At 34.9% G+C, this 14,914-nt stretch overlaps 4 protein-coding genes and 1 long non-coding RNA gene across 5 annotated transcripts in view; 3 read left to right on the top strand and 2 right to left on the bottom strand.

Annotated features, from left to right (window-relative positions):
• LOC123880842 (probable chitinase 10) overlaps positions 1–5,165 on the top strand; it is a 28,823-nt gene extending 23,658 nt beyond the window's left edge. Inside the window, exons 45-52 of the mRNA XM_045929184.1 lie at positions 156–244; positions 329–478; positions 880–1,013; positions 2,126–2,259; positions 2,356–2,567; positions 2,974–3,249; positions 3,605–3,787; positions 4,089–5,165. Of these exons, the coding sequence (XP_045785140.1) occupies positions 156–244; positions 329–478; positions 880–1,013; positions 2,126–2,259; positions 2,356–2,567; positions 2,974–3,249; positions 3,605–3,787; positions 4,089–4,373 (1,463 nt within the window). The 3' untranslated portion in view covers positions 4,374–5,165. The remainder of the gene's footprint in view (positions 1–155; positions 245–328; positions 479–879; positions 1,014–2,125; positions 2,260–2,355; positions 2,568–2,973; positions 3,250–3,604; positions 3,788–4,088) is intronic.
• LOC123880888 lies at positions 1,832–7,582 on the bottom strand. The gene is made up of 3 exons (XR_006799360.1): positions 7,571–7,582; positions 2,926–2,929; positions 1,832–1,913 (listed from the first exon to the last, which is right to left on the bottom strand). It is a non-coding gene; the product is annotated as an uncharacterized LOC123880888 (long non-coding RNA).
• LOC123880867 (probable serine hydrolase) lies at positions 5,573–8,795 on the top strand. Its single transcript, XM_045929224.1, has 3 exons — positions 5,573–6,240; positions 6,603–6,813; positions 7,386–8,795. The coding sequence occupies exons 1-3, from the start codon at positions 6,136–6,138 to the stop codon at positions 8,066–8,068; spliced, it is 999 nt and encodes a 332-aa protein (XP_045785180.1). The 5' UTR covers positions 5,573–6,135; the 3' UTR covers positions 8,069–8,795.
• LOC123880870 (tRNA methyltransferase 10 homolog A) lies at positions 8,533–11,508 on the bottom strand. Its single transcript, XM_045929235.1, has 4 exons — positions 10,662–11,508; positions 10,389–10,535; positions 10,028–10,133; positions 8,533–9,293 (listed from the first exon to the last, which is right to left on the bottom strand). Exons 1-4 carry the CDS (start codon positions 11,172–11,174, stop codon positions 9,142–9,144), a joined length of 918 nt encoding a protein of 305 aa, XP_045785191.1. The 5' UTR covers positions 11,175–11,508; the 3' UTR covers positions 8,533–9,141.
• A 1,534-nt stretch (positions 11,509–13,042) lies between these two features.
• LOC123880862 (argininosuccinate lyase) overlaps positions 13,043–14,914 on the top strand; it is a 6,786-nt gene continuing 4,914 nt past the window's right edge. Inside the window, exons 1-2 of the mRNA XM_045929216.1 lie at positions 13,043–13,935; positions 14,410–14,607. Coding sequence (XP_045785172.1) covers positions 13,930–13,935; positions 14,410–14,607 — 204 coding nt within the window. The 5' untranslated portion in view covers positions 13,043–13,929. The remainder of the gene's footprint in view (positions 13,936–14,409; positions 14,608–14,914) is intronic.

The raw sequence follows: 14,914 nt of genomic DNA, 5'->3' as shown, positions 1-14,914 counted from the left end.
ACCTACTGATCTAATAGAAATCTAAAAAGCTCAATATCTTAAAGCAAATAAGCGTAACGACTTCAAACAAAAGAAGCTTAATTTAACTGAAAATTATGATAATGCTTAAACTATTGTACCCCATAAAGTTTTATACAGATTTAATTTTCCCGCAGTTCAAAGTCCGCCGGACACAGTTGCGATCACAACTACTGAGACTGATGAAGATATACCAGCTCTTTTTGACGTCGACAGTAATAACGACGTAAGTACCTATTACCTCCTGCCACTTATTTGGAACACATAAAAAATATTGCAAAATTTAACTTTGGAAATTATATTCTTCTAGAATATCCCTGTTGATGGATCTTCATTAGACGGGAGATCGTGCTCTGGGGTTACGTTTAAAGAGGATGAATCTGATTGTGCCAAGTATTACTTGTGTATTAATGGACAGTACATTGAGCTGACATGCCCGTCCCCGCTTGTTTGGAGCCAGGTAATTTTATACGAGTTCGATTTGCAGATAAGTCGAGGCTATTATACAATTGATGAACTCATTAGTACAAAGTTGCGTGGAAGTATCCGGCTGAGTTTTCAGTTGCCCATATGACGGTGTAGTTGTATTGTTACATATTATTGTAACTTTTTATGATTTGAAAAGGGCAACTGCTGAGTTTCTTCCCGGCTCTTGGCATTTCGAACCGGTTGAGCCACTAACGTAGCCTAAGCGATACCAGTTAGGCCTACATTAAAATTTTTGATTATAATTTTTGATCCACCAGATAATTTATGGTGCCTCCACAATTTGGGACACCGGTGTTTAAAAATTAATCTTACAACGGAGTCAACAAGATAAATTAACTATCACGTTATAGAATATTTCTTTCATTATTGCAGAATCACTGCGATTTTCCAAGTAAATCTAGATGCAAGGGCAAGGCGAGTCTAAGAATAACGGACGAGAAAAACGAAATTGAAACAGAACACAAGCCTATTATTGCGTGCTACTTTACTAATTGGGCGTATTACAGGTAAGATTCAGAATATGTATATTCTGAAGTAGATATGTACCTAAGTTTTAAATAACTTGATAATCATGTTATATAGGACTCTTAAGAGAATCAAACCGAACTCAAAAAACATCCATCCATTTGATATGGTTATAAGATAATCGTGATGATGAAATGTAACATTTTGAAATTGGAAACTAAGGTTGGTAAGATGGGCACTAAAGTAAATCTGTGTTTTTTTATGTAGATAAAAATACTCATATTGTAAGTTATCAACAGAGCGTACCTATCATTTGTAAATATGAGCAGATAAGCTTTGATAAGCTGTTGTATGATTACCTACCTAGATGAAATTGTTTTACAACGACGAGTGAATTAAACTCGAATAAGATCGAAACCTTGATGATCACTGTACCTACATGTATCATTTATATGCTGCATCTTCTTGAATTTATTTATTCTACCTTAGCAATATCCAACAGAATAGTCTCAAACTTCTAAATATTTTGCAACTTCTAACTCTACGTCCTTGTTCAATAAAACCGAATTAAAATACCTGATGCATTGTTCTAGTGGTCTAAAATCATTATCTTTGCATTGTGATATCACACTAATATTATAAAGGCGAAAGTTTGTATGTGTGTGTGTGTGTGTGTATGTTTGTTACTTCTTCACGCAACAACCACTGGACGGATTTGGCTGAATTTCGGAATGGAGATAGATAATATCCTGGGTGAGCACATAGGCTACTTTTTATCCCGGAAAATCAAAGAGTTCCCACGGGATTTCGAAATACCTAAATCCACGCGGACGAAGTCGCGGGCGTCAGCTAGTTTCTAATAAAACTGGTTTGGGATAGATACATCGGTTGTATTGTTTCAAAGTCTGTAACGGACATAAGTAGAAACATTTTATATGTTTCTAGGATTATTTAGAATTGAAGAATTCAGATATTTATTGACTTTCATAATGCTCCTTGCGGAAAAGGATGACATTGGATTTAGACCTGTCCATTTAGTTTAATTAAGAGATGGTGTACAACAGAATTAGCCACACTGTCTATATTTCAAACAAAAAAGCTACTCAGCTTTGGAAAAGTTAACAACAGTAGTATGAATTTTTAACTATTTCAGGAAAGACAATGGCAGTTTTGGACCAGAGCAAATGGACTCGTCTCATTGCTCACACATTATTTACGCATGGGCACATCTGGACAGCGCTAGTAGTACAGTAGTTCCTGGTAATCCAGAGCTGGACATTAGCAATGGTAAAGCTTCAGCTATGCCTACCCCTTATTAGTCACAATATTACATACTATGTACCTATAATGATTTTCATTATTCCTTAAACTCTCTGTTTACAGATTTCTATGGAAGAATAACAGATTACAAATTGAAGGGCGCCAAAGTTATTATAGGAATAGGTGGAATTGAAAACTCATTAGATTCTAAATGGAGCCAAGTTGTAGCTGATCCTGAAAGGAGAAAAACGTTTGTGAAATCTGTCATGAAATTTTTACAAAAGTGGAAATTTGACGGAGTACAGATAGCATGGCAATATCCCGTATGCAAAGAGGTCAGCATTTTCATTACGATTTTTATTTATATTTCTTTGTGTTTTTAACGAAAAAGATTATCATCATCATCATCATCAACCCATCGCCAGCTTATTATAGAGCACGAGTCTCCACTTAGAATGAGAAGTTTGGCCAGTAGTCCACCACGCTGGCTAAGTGCGGATTGGCAGACTTTATACACTTTTGAGAACATAACGGAGAACCCCCGGGCATACAGGTTTCGTCACATTGTTTCATATACATTAGTAATATTTAATTAGTAATATTTAATTGCTTAAAACGCACATAACTCCTGCGTTACCGGAATCAAACCTCAATGCCCTGAAAATAGCAGACCGACGCGACGTCTTAAACCACTACGCTACACGCTTTACCGACAAAATTTGAATTAATTTCTTTTTACAGGCACCATGCACATACAAGGATTCATCCGACAAAGATAATTTCAGTATATTAATAACTGAACTGGCGAGGGTATTACGTCGTCATAATTACGAGTTATCAGCGGTAGTAGCTCCAAATCCAGAAGTTGCAGCATTGGCCTACGACCCGCCAATACTTACTGCGACGCTGGACTGGATGATCATAGCAGCTAACGATTATTATGAATCTTCTGATTCAAGAAAAACTGCCTATCTTCTGCCGCTAACAAACAATGGACCATACAAAACGGATAATTTGGTAACGATTTTGTTCACCTCCTATACCTGTAATTTTTTTTATTGCTTGAAACTACTCGTACTTACAACAGAAGCTACATTGACTAAAGCATCGATAAGCCTTCTATTTAAAGAACAATATAATATTCAGATTTTTTCTGTGTATTGTTCTTCTCTTGCTTTTGTGCCTTCTTCTAGCTACTTGACACAAGCAAAGTGAATTGCTGATCCAGCACTTCGAAAAACCACCAAACAAGAGTAGACGAAGACTATAGTGGCTCATCTTTACATTTTTTTTAAACTAAATTATTGGAAATTATTGTTCATTGTACTTACTTGAACAATTTTGTTCATAAGCTACTGTCTTTGTTTTACAGCAAGCGATCATCGGTTTTTGGTCGAGCGTAGTACCAGCTCGTCAGCTCGTGATGGGTCTGCCTGCGTACGGCCGCTCTTACACTCTGAGAAGTAATCTCAATACTGGTGTTGGAGCACCTATAGTTGGTCCAGGCAAAGCAGGCGCGTTTACACGAATCCCTGGATTTTTAGCTTATTATGAGGTAAGCCAGACCAATTGAACCATTGTATACAAATTAGATGATGTCCGGGACTTCAAACGATCTAGGTTTTTTAAAAATCTCGTGGAAACTTTTTGATTTTGTAATTTCATTCAAATTATTTCCGTATCTCGTCAAAAGTGGATGTGTCTTGAAAAGGTAATACACTGAAAGACACACTTTCACATTTATAATGTTAGTAAGGACAAGGATATCATAGTATGGATTATTATTTTAGTGTACAACTGATAACTAAAATTATGAATGACCGATTTTTGCTAAACTTATAAAATTATTACCACAGATTTGCAGAGAGGCGAAATCAGATGATTGGAATGTGGTACCAAGTATGGAGGGTACTTATGCAGTGCATGGATCTCAATGGGTGTCGTATTTGCGGCCTTACGACATCTTCAGTGTATCAGCGGTGATGTCCCGCTCGGGTATGCGAGGAGTCGGCTTGTGGGCCCTCGACTTAGACGACTGGCGCGGAAGATGCTCCTGCCGACCTTGGCCCCTCCTTGATGCCCTCAGAAGAGGATTTCTCGAACCAAATATAAATATTCAGGACTTTGACTGTGCAATATAGTTATCTACTGTCTATCTAATAAATACACATTTTCCTACGTCACTACTTACGTAACGTACGAACTAGGTAACGTAAAATCCCAAGACAGTTTTCAATAATATTTGTCCAAGTCTGCCTTTCCGGACTCATAGAAAGCCAGGTTTCAATTCGAGGCGATCACACACATTGTAAATTATAATTTAGATGTAAAACGTTTTATTATTATTAATTAAAACAGCTATACTTGTAATAGAGACGAATAGATAAACAAAAGAAAAAACCTGATTTTGTGATCTTACTACCTGTTTGCTACCTCGAGCTTTGCTCATATTATAAATACAAGTAGGGAGGTAGAAAATATTAGGAATAGTAATTTTAGCGTAAGTAGATAGTAGATTAGTTTATTTTGATACTCAATTTGGGGATCTGTAAGTATTACCAGGCTGTTACCGAGAGATTAAAGTGTAGAATGAGTTACAGGGTCTTTCCAATGTAATACTACTAGCAAAAAATATTCTGCGGTTACCCCATGTACGAGTATGATCTGATGTGGAAAACATTCCTTATTTAGTTTTAAGATAGATAGGTCCTCAAATATTATTTTAATTTTCTGATAATTACTAAGAGGTAATTTAAGGACCTACGTACCTACCTACTGGTTTACTCAATTGTATATTTTTATTTTTATTAGTAAGTAGGTACATAAGTAAACTATCCCTTGTACACAGTGATAATATTTTTTATACTTAATTAATTTTACTTTGCTCCCTACTAAGGATAATAAAACTTTGTGTGAAATTTAAATAAATCTTTAAAGTACCGACATTAATTGATATAAATGTGATATATTTCAATTTACGGAAAATTAATTTGCATGTACTTAATTGTAAAAAAAAATAATCCATGCAATCGCAAAATCATAAATTCGCAAAGCTGCAACATAAACAAAGACATTAAAAAGAAATTGTACAAAACTCAGGCGTTTTTAATTTAATTTAACCTTAACATAATAAATATCTCCTCGTAAGTATGCCGTTTGAGACGCTGACAACAAAGAGGTAGGTACCTAGGTATTTTAAGCAACCTATTTAATTACCTGGATCAATGTTGCTAGAAATATATAGCTAGTAAATACTAAATAGTAGGTAATTAATAGCCAATAAACACCTAATATGGTACTTATCGGTCAAATTACACTTGGGGGTGTTGTCTCAGGCAATTAATATTGCTATTTGTTTCCTACACCTATCGGCATCACTTCGCTATACAGAACAGTTATAAAATATCCTTTATCTTATAGAATAGAATAAGATTTTACTATTTCGGGAAAATATGTATTAAATATAACGAGTAAAGATGATTTGCAAAAACGTTCAAGTCCAAAGTCTAGTTAGCAGTGTAATGTTATATCGGTAAACATAAGCGGCGCACGGCCTTGTGGGAATTACTCGCATAGCGTGCCTCACTGAGCCAGGTTATTTAGGTTAACTGTGAAAATGTGCGCGGAATAGATAAATGAATATAATAATATTTATAGACTGTCCATAAAGTGCATTAAAAATACAGAGAAAAGTTAGTGGATTTGTTCTAAAAATGTATTTTGTCTTGTGAGAATACTAGCAACATAGGTAGGCAGGTCTTACAGACAGTTTTGTCAGTCAGCTGTGAATTGTGACATTAACATTGATCGCAGCGTACCCTTGCGATTGCGTACAATCGACCTCGGTTATATTTATATCCTACAGTTATAAATGGTATCCCTAAACTCTAGTGACGCAACATTATGGCAAAGAGATTGCTGTCTCCAATCATTTTAAAGTTAAACCATAACAACACCAAAATAAGACCTATATTGGAATATACTCAGAAAAAAAAACTGCACACTGGGGTAAGTTTATCACAATTTCTTACAGATTAAAAACAGAGTGCATGCATATACCTATTTTATTTGTTATAGCAGAACATACAGCTACTAAGTATCGATTTTATTTTTATTTTACTGTTTTTAAATACGAGCCGCAATAAAGGTATATGCAATAATATAAGTATACGCAATAATATATGTATTCATATATCTATGGATTACGTAATCGTGTGACTAGATATAATCCATACTAATATCATCTAATCTAAATCTATCTATCAATATTTCAGAGTTTATTAATTACAAACAAACAAATCTTTCCTCATCATAATTATATAAACCTACCTATCTATAATTCATAATTTGTTATTCCTGTTTGATTTCAGCCACCTGTCAAGGAAATACGAATACCTGTGAAATGGGGTCACTTGGCTGCCAAGTTATGGGGGAGCGAGCACGAGCGGCCCATACTGGCGCTGCACGGTTGGCAGGACAACGCAGGGACCTGGGACCCCTACGCGCCGATGCTGTGCGATAAAAGGCCGATACTAGCTCTCGACTTTCCCGGCCATGGCTTTTCCTCTTGGATACCAGAAGGTATGATTCCCTCTTTAAATTAAAAAAAATACACGTACGGGATCAGTTATGGAAGTTTAATCGACTTGTGCCAGTAGGTACCTACCTATCATGTTAACCTTTTTTGGTCTTAATTTGGTTAATAAATGTATCAAATTATTGTTTGAGGTTAAAAGAAACTGTTGGTTGGTTGGTTGTGATTCACAGATACAATCCATATTACAAAAATGCGAAAGTATCTGTCTGCTATAGTTTTTTACGGATCATCCGATTTTGACGAATCTTGGTGTAGAGATAGTTTGCATCCCAGGGACGGACATATACTACTTTTTATCCCGGAAAACCGAAGAGTTCCTACAGGGTTCTCAAAGGTCCATCTGTATAGCCGATTTTGATGAAACTTGGTAGAAATCGCTTACATCTCGGACACGCACATAACTATATCTTTATCCCGGAAAATAAGTTTCCACAGGATTTTTAAAAACCTAAATCGACGCGGACGCAGTAGCGGGCATCATTTGTCTTTATTTAAACTTTGTTACTACTATTGGACTAAAACATATTGTATTACAGAAAGTGATTGTTCTTTTCAGGTATGCAGTATTATCCCTGGGACTTACCGCGATTAATCCTTTATTTGAAGGATTATTTCAAATGGGATAAGGTGTCACTATTGTGTCACTCGATGGGGTCAATTGCTGGCATGCGCTTTGCAAGTGTTTTCCCAGATGATATAGATTTCTACATCGCAGTCGATAGCCTCATTTATGACGATTACGATTTAAATCAAGTTGTAGCACATTATTCGAAAATGTTAAGAAAACTACAAGCTCTACAAGATCTTAAAGGTGAACCGCCGTGTTACACAATGGAAGAAATTATTAAAATATGGCATTTAGGTACAACTAAATCTGTAGCTAAAGAAAGCGTGCCGTATTTATTAAATCGGGGAGCCAAAGAATCTTCAAGGGAACCAAACAAATACTATTTTTCGAGAGATCCGCGCTTAAAGCATATATTATTCAGTGCCGAAGACAAGAAACTTGTAGAAACTATGGTGAAACGGATAAAATGCCCAACGCTTTATTTTAAAGGAATAGATTCACCATACGCTTCTGATGAACACTCTGTTGAGATGCGCGAAACTCTTGCGCAGAATAATAGCGATTTTGAGTGTCACTTTATACCCTCCACTCACCATTTGCATTTAAATAATCCTGAATTAATAGAACCTATAATATTACATTTTTTAAAGAAACATAGTTTTTTAAAGTAATGTAAATAATTAGCATCTACACAGGACCAACGTGGTGGACTATGGCTTAAGCCCTTCTCATTCTGAGTGATCCTGTGCTAAGGTAGTTGCCGGCGCGAAGATTGGGTTGATAATGAAATAATAAGTAGAATTAGATAATTGGCTGTTAAACAATATAAACTTTACAATCTTTGGTACATGCAAAGCAATATCAAAGTATTGAGCTTATAAGTACTTATGTATTAATTGATTGATCGTATTTGAGATAGATGTGATTAAATTTCTTTACGCTAACGATTTTTGTGGCAAATTACAATTTCCATATTTATGCAAAAGCAGGATTTAAAATGTTTATCTTAAAAGTTATGCCATGTTTTAAAATATAAAGGAAGCACAAAACCAGCTAAATAATCTGTTTAAGGTAGTACTAGCTAATTCAAATAAAATTGACTGACTACTTTATCTAAAATTAGAATACAGTTTTGTTAAATTCAATTAATTTTATTTCTTATAAAATAAATATTTCTAAAGCTCATTTCTCACTACTAATACATAAATTGTATTATAATCTGGCAAAATAGACATTCAAGGTTATAAGTTGCATAGACCTAAAAATTGGTACGAATGTTGGGAACACCATATAAATGAGTTCTGAAAATTCCCTACCCTTGCAAATAAAAATTATTCAAGGACAAAGTTCACAAAAAAGGGGATTTTTGCATTTTCCAGCTAAACGGTAAGGTTTACCGGATCATGAAATTATCTATAAAAATTGTTTACACTTATTCCATTTTTGTGAGCTAACTGTGTAACCTTGAATATTTTTTTTTGCAAATGTGGGATTGATAGGGACTTCCAGAATTCATTTATATTGGTGTTCCCAACATTTGTGCCAATTTTTAGCTCTATGTGAATTATTGTAACCTAGAATGCCTATTTTGACCAGATAATATAATTTATATCCCATAGTGAGAAATGAGCTTTATTCTATTTGTATTTAATACAAATGAATATCTATAAGTTTATAAATAAATATTATATTTATACACATTTGGAACAAATACTTATTGATTTGTATAACAAAACCAGTAACATTAATGGGTATCACTGTCACATGAACTATCAACATTTGAGGAATTATTACTTGCAGAATGACAAATGTGTGCTCCTTTCCGCAATGGTAGAACTTTTATGAGGGCATCTTGCCAAGACATTCCCTCACAAACCCTCAGGACAATCTCGAACACTGTAAGAGATTATGTTCATTATTATCAAAATGATTAAATAGTTTACAATTCAGTGAAAGACTTATGAAGAAATTATTCAGTAAGCCTTAGTATTTAACAAACCCTGTATATTTTGTAAATATTATACAGGATAATATATTATTTTGGTTAAATCAATCAGTGAGGTGAAGATATACCACCATAAACTATCTACCATTCTACTAACTAACTAAAACCAAGTATATTAACTGTAAAGGTGGAAGAATATTTTTGTAAAGAAAAAAGAATTGTCAAAAACAATTTAGTTTTAATGAAATTATGAAGTCGTATAGACATTTTTTTATTTCCTTATCATTTATTGTTTTACTGGACAAAAACTGTCTTAAAATTCAAACCCACAGTATTAGCTATAAGTATCTAAAGTTGCATTCCAATCCTTTCAGTAGTTTCAGCAGGATGCATACAAAGATAGACTGATATAAATTAAAAAACACTGTTTTGGATTCTATATCAATAATTAGTTCCTCTAATAAATTTTTTAAAATAAATAGTATATAAATAGTTTTAAAATACATTAAGTACAAAAATAGTTCAATTACAGTTTTACTTTAATATAAGTATAGATCATTTATAATTTATTTGTTATCTCCTAAAATATATATAGTATAATATTTTTCAAATGACATAACAAATTAAAGAAATATAAATTGTTTTACTATGTGAATTTATTATGAATCCTAATTTCTTTACTTACCATGGTCAATAGTTAAAACTTTTCTAGTTTTCATGTTGACATATTTGCCCAAAGGAAGCTGGCCGTGTCGAATTCCTTGTTCCACTGCTATCTTATGACAGAGACCCTGAATGATAGAATATAAATGTAATTTGCAAGTTAATATCTCACTTTGAGTCATATTCTTCATTGCTGAGGGTTGTGAGGTTCCATTTATAACAGAATGGTAGTTTTTCTTGGGATGATAACATAATGGGTTCCCAGATCCTTTCACATCCCAACACATGCTAATTTAGTTAGATTAGCTTTTAAAAGTTGGAAAAGAGGAAAAGATTAATTAGTAATCACTAAGTTAACTAAGAATAAATTCAGTGTTTTTTACCTTATGCTGGTTATGATCAACCAATCCTCCAATTATGTAGTATGTGTCTTCTTCAAAAGATTCTATTACATTATCAGATTCACTTGATAAATAAAACAGTTTTTCCTTAGGAAAAGTTTCTAGATAGGATGTTTCTTGAAAGACTATCTGAAATAAACAAATATACTTGATTTAATTATAACTTAAGTATTAATATATCTAATTTAATTTATATGAAAGATCTACATATGGGGTGATAAACAATAAAATTACATTTATCAGCCATTAACTTACATCCCAATTTTCATAACCATTATGTCTAGACATATCTATTTTAGATTTTTCTCCAAAACTAGTAACATAAAATTGGAGGGGTGATTCTGAACGCCTATTAACAGAATAACATCTTAAAATTTGCTTTATGACTTTATACCTGTCTTTTTCTATCATCAAATTCTCAAAACTGAGATCAATTATAATTCCTATATTTCGTTTTGGTTTCTCCAATTTCATTTTCTTTAAAGCCTTTCTGTTCGGGCCTAGATCAATGTTGGCTATACGAGCCTCCCTCTTCCTCTCTTTTGCACGTTCCTTTTCTTTTGCTCTTTTCTCAGCTTTGCTATTTGTCCAACGTACTTTCTTCAACCATTTTCGCATCTGACTTTTCGTGAAAGGTCGTGGCAACTCATTTCCATCGTCGTCCTTTAAGCCGGGGTCAATCTTTATGTCGAATAGCGTATAATGAAAATTAAGATAATTACTATCATTAATCTTCTCCTCTATCGATGCGTTATTTAAGTTCTCCATTGTTATGAACGTACCTTAGTATAGTCCATTGGCACTGTTGTGTTTAGAATTTAAAAACAAAATTACAGCCACACCACACCACATTGAGGCATCGATGTGTTGAGATCACCACAGGTGATCACAATATTAATGATTATTCGGTCCTGTTAAATACTTAAATATTTAATTGTATACTACAAGATTTTATAGACAAGTTTCCAAGTATTACTATAAGGCTTTAGTACCTTTTTTTTTTCAGTTAGTAATATGAATTAAAATAACTTTTCACCCGGTTTCTCGTTTTTCATGAAAACCATATGAAAACCAACAACCCATATAGGTAATTATACCAAAGACTACAGGTAAATACGTCTAACGTCACATGTCACTTGATGTCATTCAAGTGACGTACAAGTGACCATAGCACAGAATATTAATACCATAGTGATCATAGATTAATTTACTCTATGATAGTGATTACCATAGAGTAGGATACTGTGCTTTTGGCGCGTTGCTAAAATTGGAACTAACGCCGCCATGTACGTGGTGTTGCTAAGTAAAAAAATCTGAAACGCACTATGTTTTTTTAATAATTCAAGCCATTCTATGTACATAACATCACGATATATCCTGATTATAGTTGAAGCATAAATATGTCTGCATCTTATAGCTTTATTTAGCAATACGTGAATGTAGTATTTGAGCAGATAAACATGATAGGTTGCTAATCCATGGCCTATTAATGGTTTCTATTATTCTTTTTCGATTTGGAAACAGAGATGGCTTTCCCAATTTCTCTTTCAGTTAAAATAAGAACTAAAAACGTACTCGATTTTCAACACATTCCCCCCTAAACTTGAGAAGATTTTATTTGCTGGCAGCCTTTGTTCTACAACTACTCCCGTCAATGTCATTCAAGTGCCAAAATAGCCTTGTCGGACTATAGGTACCATCCAAGGTACCTACTTTTTAGGGTTTCGTAGCCAAATGGCAAAAATCGGAACCCTTATGTCTGTCCGTCTTTCTGTCCGTATGTCACAGCCACTTTTTTCCGAAACTTTAAGAACTGTACTGTTAAAACTTGGCAAGTAACTAGATGTATTCTGTGAACCGCATTAAGAATTTCACACAAAAATAGGAAAAAAAATCGGCCAAGTGCGAATCAGAGTCTAACTCGCACTTGGCCGGTTTTTTACTTAGCAACAGCACAGAGTAGCGGCAACAGCACATACTCAATACAAAGTTCTCTTGGCACTTGAGTGGGGCGCAGTTGTAGCACAAAGGCTGCAAGCAAATAAATTCTGATTTTCCTAAGTTTAGGGAATAAGTATCTTGAAAAAGTTAATGTTGAAAATTGAGTACATAAGTCTTATCTAATTTTATCTGAACGAGAAATTAGGAAAGCCGTTCCTATTTGTACATCGAAAAAGAATCATAAAATCCATTGATAGGCCACGGACTTGCAACTTATCAAGTTTACCTGCTCAAATACTATAGGTACTTACCTAGAGCTACATATAGTTATATCCAGCCTCCAGCACGATGGATCGACGATATAAAGCGGCTGGCGGGAAGTGGCTGGATGAGGAAGGCTGAGGACCGGGTGTGGTGGCGCTCTTTAGGGAAGGCCTATGTCCAACAGTGGATGTCCACAGGCTGATGATGATGAAATACAGCTATATGATGCAGACATATTTATGCTGTATTAATTTATCAGAATATGTCGCGAAGTTATGTGAAAACACAACACAGTAATTAAACCTACCTACCTACCTATTTGTCGTGTCTGTAGATAGGTAGGTACTTTAATAGTAATTTTTATTTCTTCGACCTTGTGCAACTCATAAAAATGATAAGAAAGGTCAACAAGAGAACCATCTCACTCACGTATCCCTATCATATTTTAGGGCCGGCCCAAATGTTTTGCCGGCGGCGCGGTGCGAGGCATTTTGGCACCCTCATTCACTCCACCCAGGCCCTCGATTTGCTTTTTTCCTCGTATTGTTTTTTACGAAACCAACAACGTTGAATAAAAATTTCGTAAAATTGAATGCGAGCGAGAAATCAGTTATTTATCCTATCTACGAGTTGGAATGTGGAAATCAAGTCTAGCTATATAACTATACCTACCTACCTGCTGGCTTATTGATAAAGAGTGAAGTTTTGATATTTATACAGACAAGAAAAAAATAGTGTTATTTAATAACGAAAGCGAGTTGTAACCTACATTATTATTACTATCAAAAAGCACGAGCGAAACGAGCCCGATTTTTTTCAGATATTGCCCATTTTGATCCGTTTTGGCGTTTCCCCGAAATTAAATCTAGATACCTCCCGCTATTTACTTGTAAAGAATGAAAATATAATGCTGTAGTCACAATTAACAACTAAGTAGGTATATAATTTAAAAAAAGTGTAAGCGAAGCGAGCACAGTATATTTTAAAATAGAGACCACTGGAGGCGCATTTTTGAGTCGGGTGCGCCCCCCTTATGATGGCGCCGATTGCGGTTCCACAACTCGCACACCCCTGGGCCAGCCGCCCGGCTGTTATCAATACAAACACGTAGAAGCAAGCACTTGCGTAGTATTTTAAGTATATACCTACCTACAGAATTGAAGTAATAATCACATATATGTAAAGCAAAAACAGTTAAACAAAAGTGTTTCAGTGAATTCTTGGTGATTAAAATATTTAATTGGCCCCTTGTTGGCACAAAGAAAATAAGTTGTAATAGTTACATACTCTACCTAAATATTATATTCGTTTATGTCATATGGATGTAAGTACTTACTGTTCCCATTCATTAGTAGGTACCTACTAAATGACACTACCCACCTTCGTCCTAGTGCCCAAGGGTGCATTTACCCTAGGGATAAAAGGGGCCATGGCCCCAGGGTGGCAGGCAGCGAAGGGCGGCAGCGAAAGCCGATAGAAGTAAAAATTTAAAACTGTGAAAACAATTATTATTAGGTACTCCGATTACCAAAAGCATACTTTACACTTCCATTAAAAATTGAACCATAATAGGTTGCGTTAAGGAAAAAAAATTAAAAGCTAATAATCTAAAGTAAATAACTAGGCGGACAGCTAGTGAATGATAAACCTACACATTTAGTGCTCATCTATTCACTCGTTCAACCATTCCCTACCTGCTGTCGAAAGTTCCGTCAAAATCGGTTCAGCCATTTTTATGTATGTATGGATGTACATTTAGTTAGGTTTACAGAATAAATACCGTTACTTTATGGCTTAGGAAAGATACCAGCTATGGGGAGGTTGCTTTGAAGAAGAGCCTTCGGCGGTGTTGCGACGTTTAAATGATTCGCTGAGCGTCGACGTGAGGCTTTTTCGCGAAGACATCAGAGGCAGTAAGGCCTGGGCCGCAGAATTATATCGAAGTGGGCATCTTTCAGAAGATGATAATAAATCAATTCAACAAGGGCTCGATATAGTAAGTCATTTTTGACCAGTCTCTAGGCTAATGAAGTGAAGGTCATCTTAGGCCTAGCAGTGACGAGTGGTGGTAACATGTCCCCGAGTCCCGACACATTTTTCTTATGTGGACGTGTCCGAGCCGCGTAATCTTCATGCGCCACTATTGTAATAATAAATTAAGAAATAACTGATCAAGTGCGAGTCGGAATCGCACACGAAGTTCCGTATCATCGGACAAGATTATAAACTTATTTTTTTTTTTTTTTTTAACGTGGTAGCCATTTTTATTTTGTTTAGCGGCAATAGAAATATACACTGTGAAA

This window comes from Maniola jurtina, chromosome 3, assembly GCF_905333055.1.
Source record: "Maniola jurtina chromosome 3, ilManJurt1.1, whole genome shotgun sequence".
NCBI lineage: Eukaryota > Metazoa > Arthropoda > Insecta > Lepidoptera > Nymphalidae > Maniola > Maniola jurtina.
This window is presented reverse-complemented; position numbering and strand designations above follow the sequence as displayed.

What these genes read in the sequence shown, in the direction of transcription:
- LOC123880867 (XM_045929224.1), top strand. Translation starts at nt 6,136, where the DNA reads ATGGCAAAGAGATTGCTGTCTCCAATCATTTTAAAGTTAAACCATAAC. An exon ending in AAAAAAAACTGCACACTGGG is followed by an intron (nt 6,241 to 6,602) that starts GTAAGTTTATCA and finishes GTTTGATTTCAG; the next exon opens with CCACCTGTCAAGGAAATACG. An exon ending in TTCCTCTTGGATACCAGAAG is followed by an intron (nt 6,814 to 7,385) that starts GTATGATTCCCT and finishes TGTTCTTTTCAG; the next exon opens with GTATGCAGTATTATCCCTGG.
- LOC123880870 (XM_045929235.1), bottom strand. Translation starts at nt 11,174, where the DNA reads ATGGAGAACTTAAATAACGCATCGATAGAGGAGAAGATTAATGATAGT. An exon ending in ATGGTTATGAAAATTGGGAT is followed by an intron (nt 10,536 to 10,661) that starts GTAAGTTAATGG and finishes TGTTTATTTCAG; the next exon opens with ATAGTCTTTCAAGAAACATC. An exon ending in TTGATCATAACCAGCATAAG is followed by an intron (nt 10,134 to 10,388) that starts GTAAAAAACACT and finishes TCTATCATTCAG; the next exon opens with GGTCTCTGTCATAAGATAGC.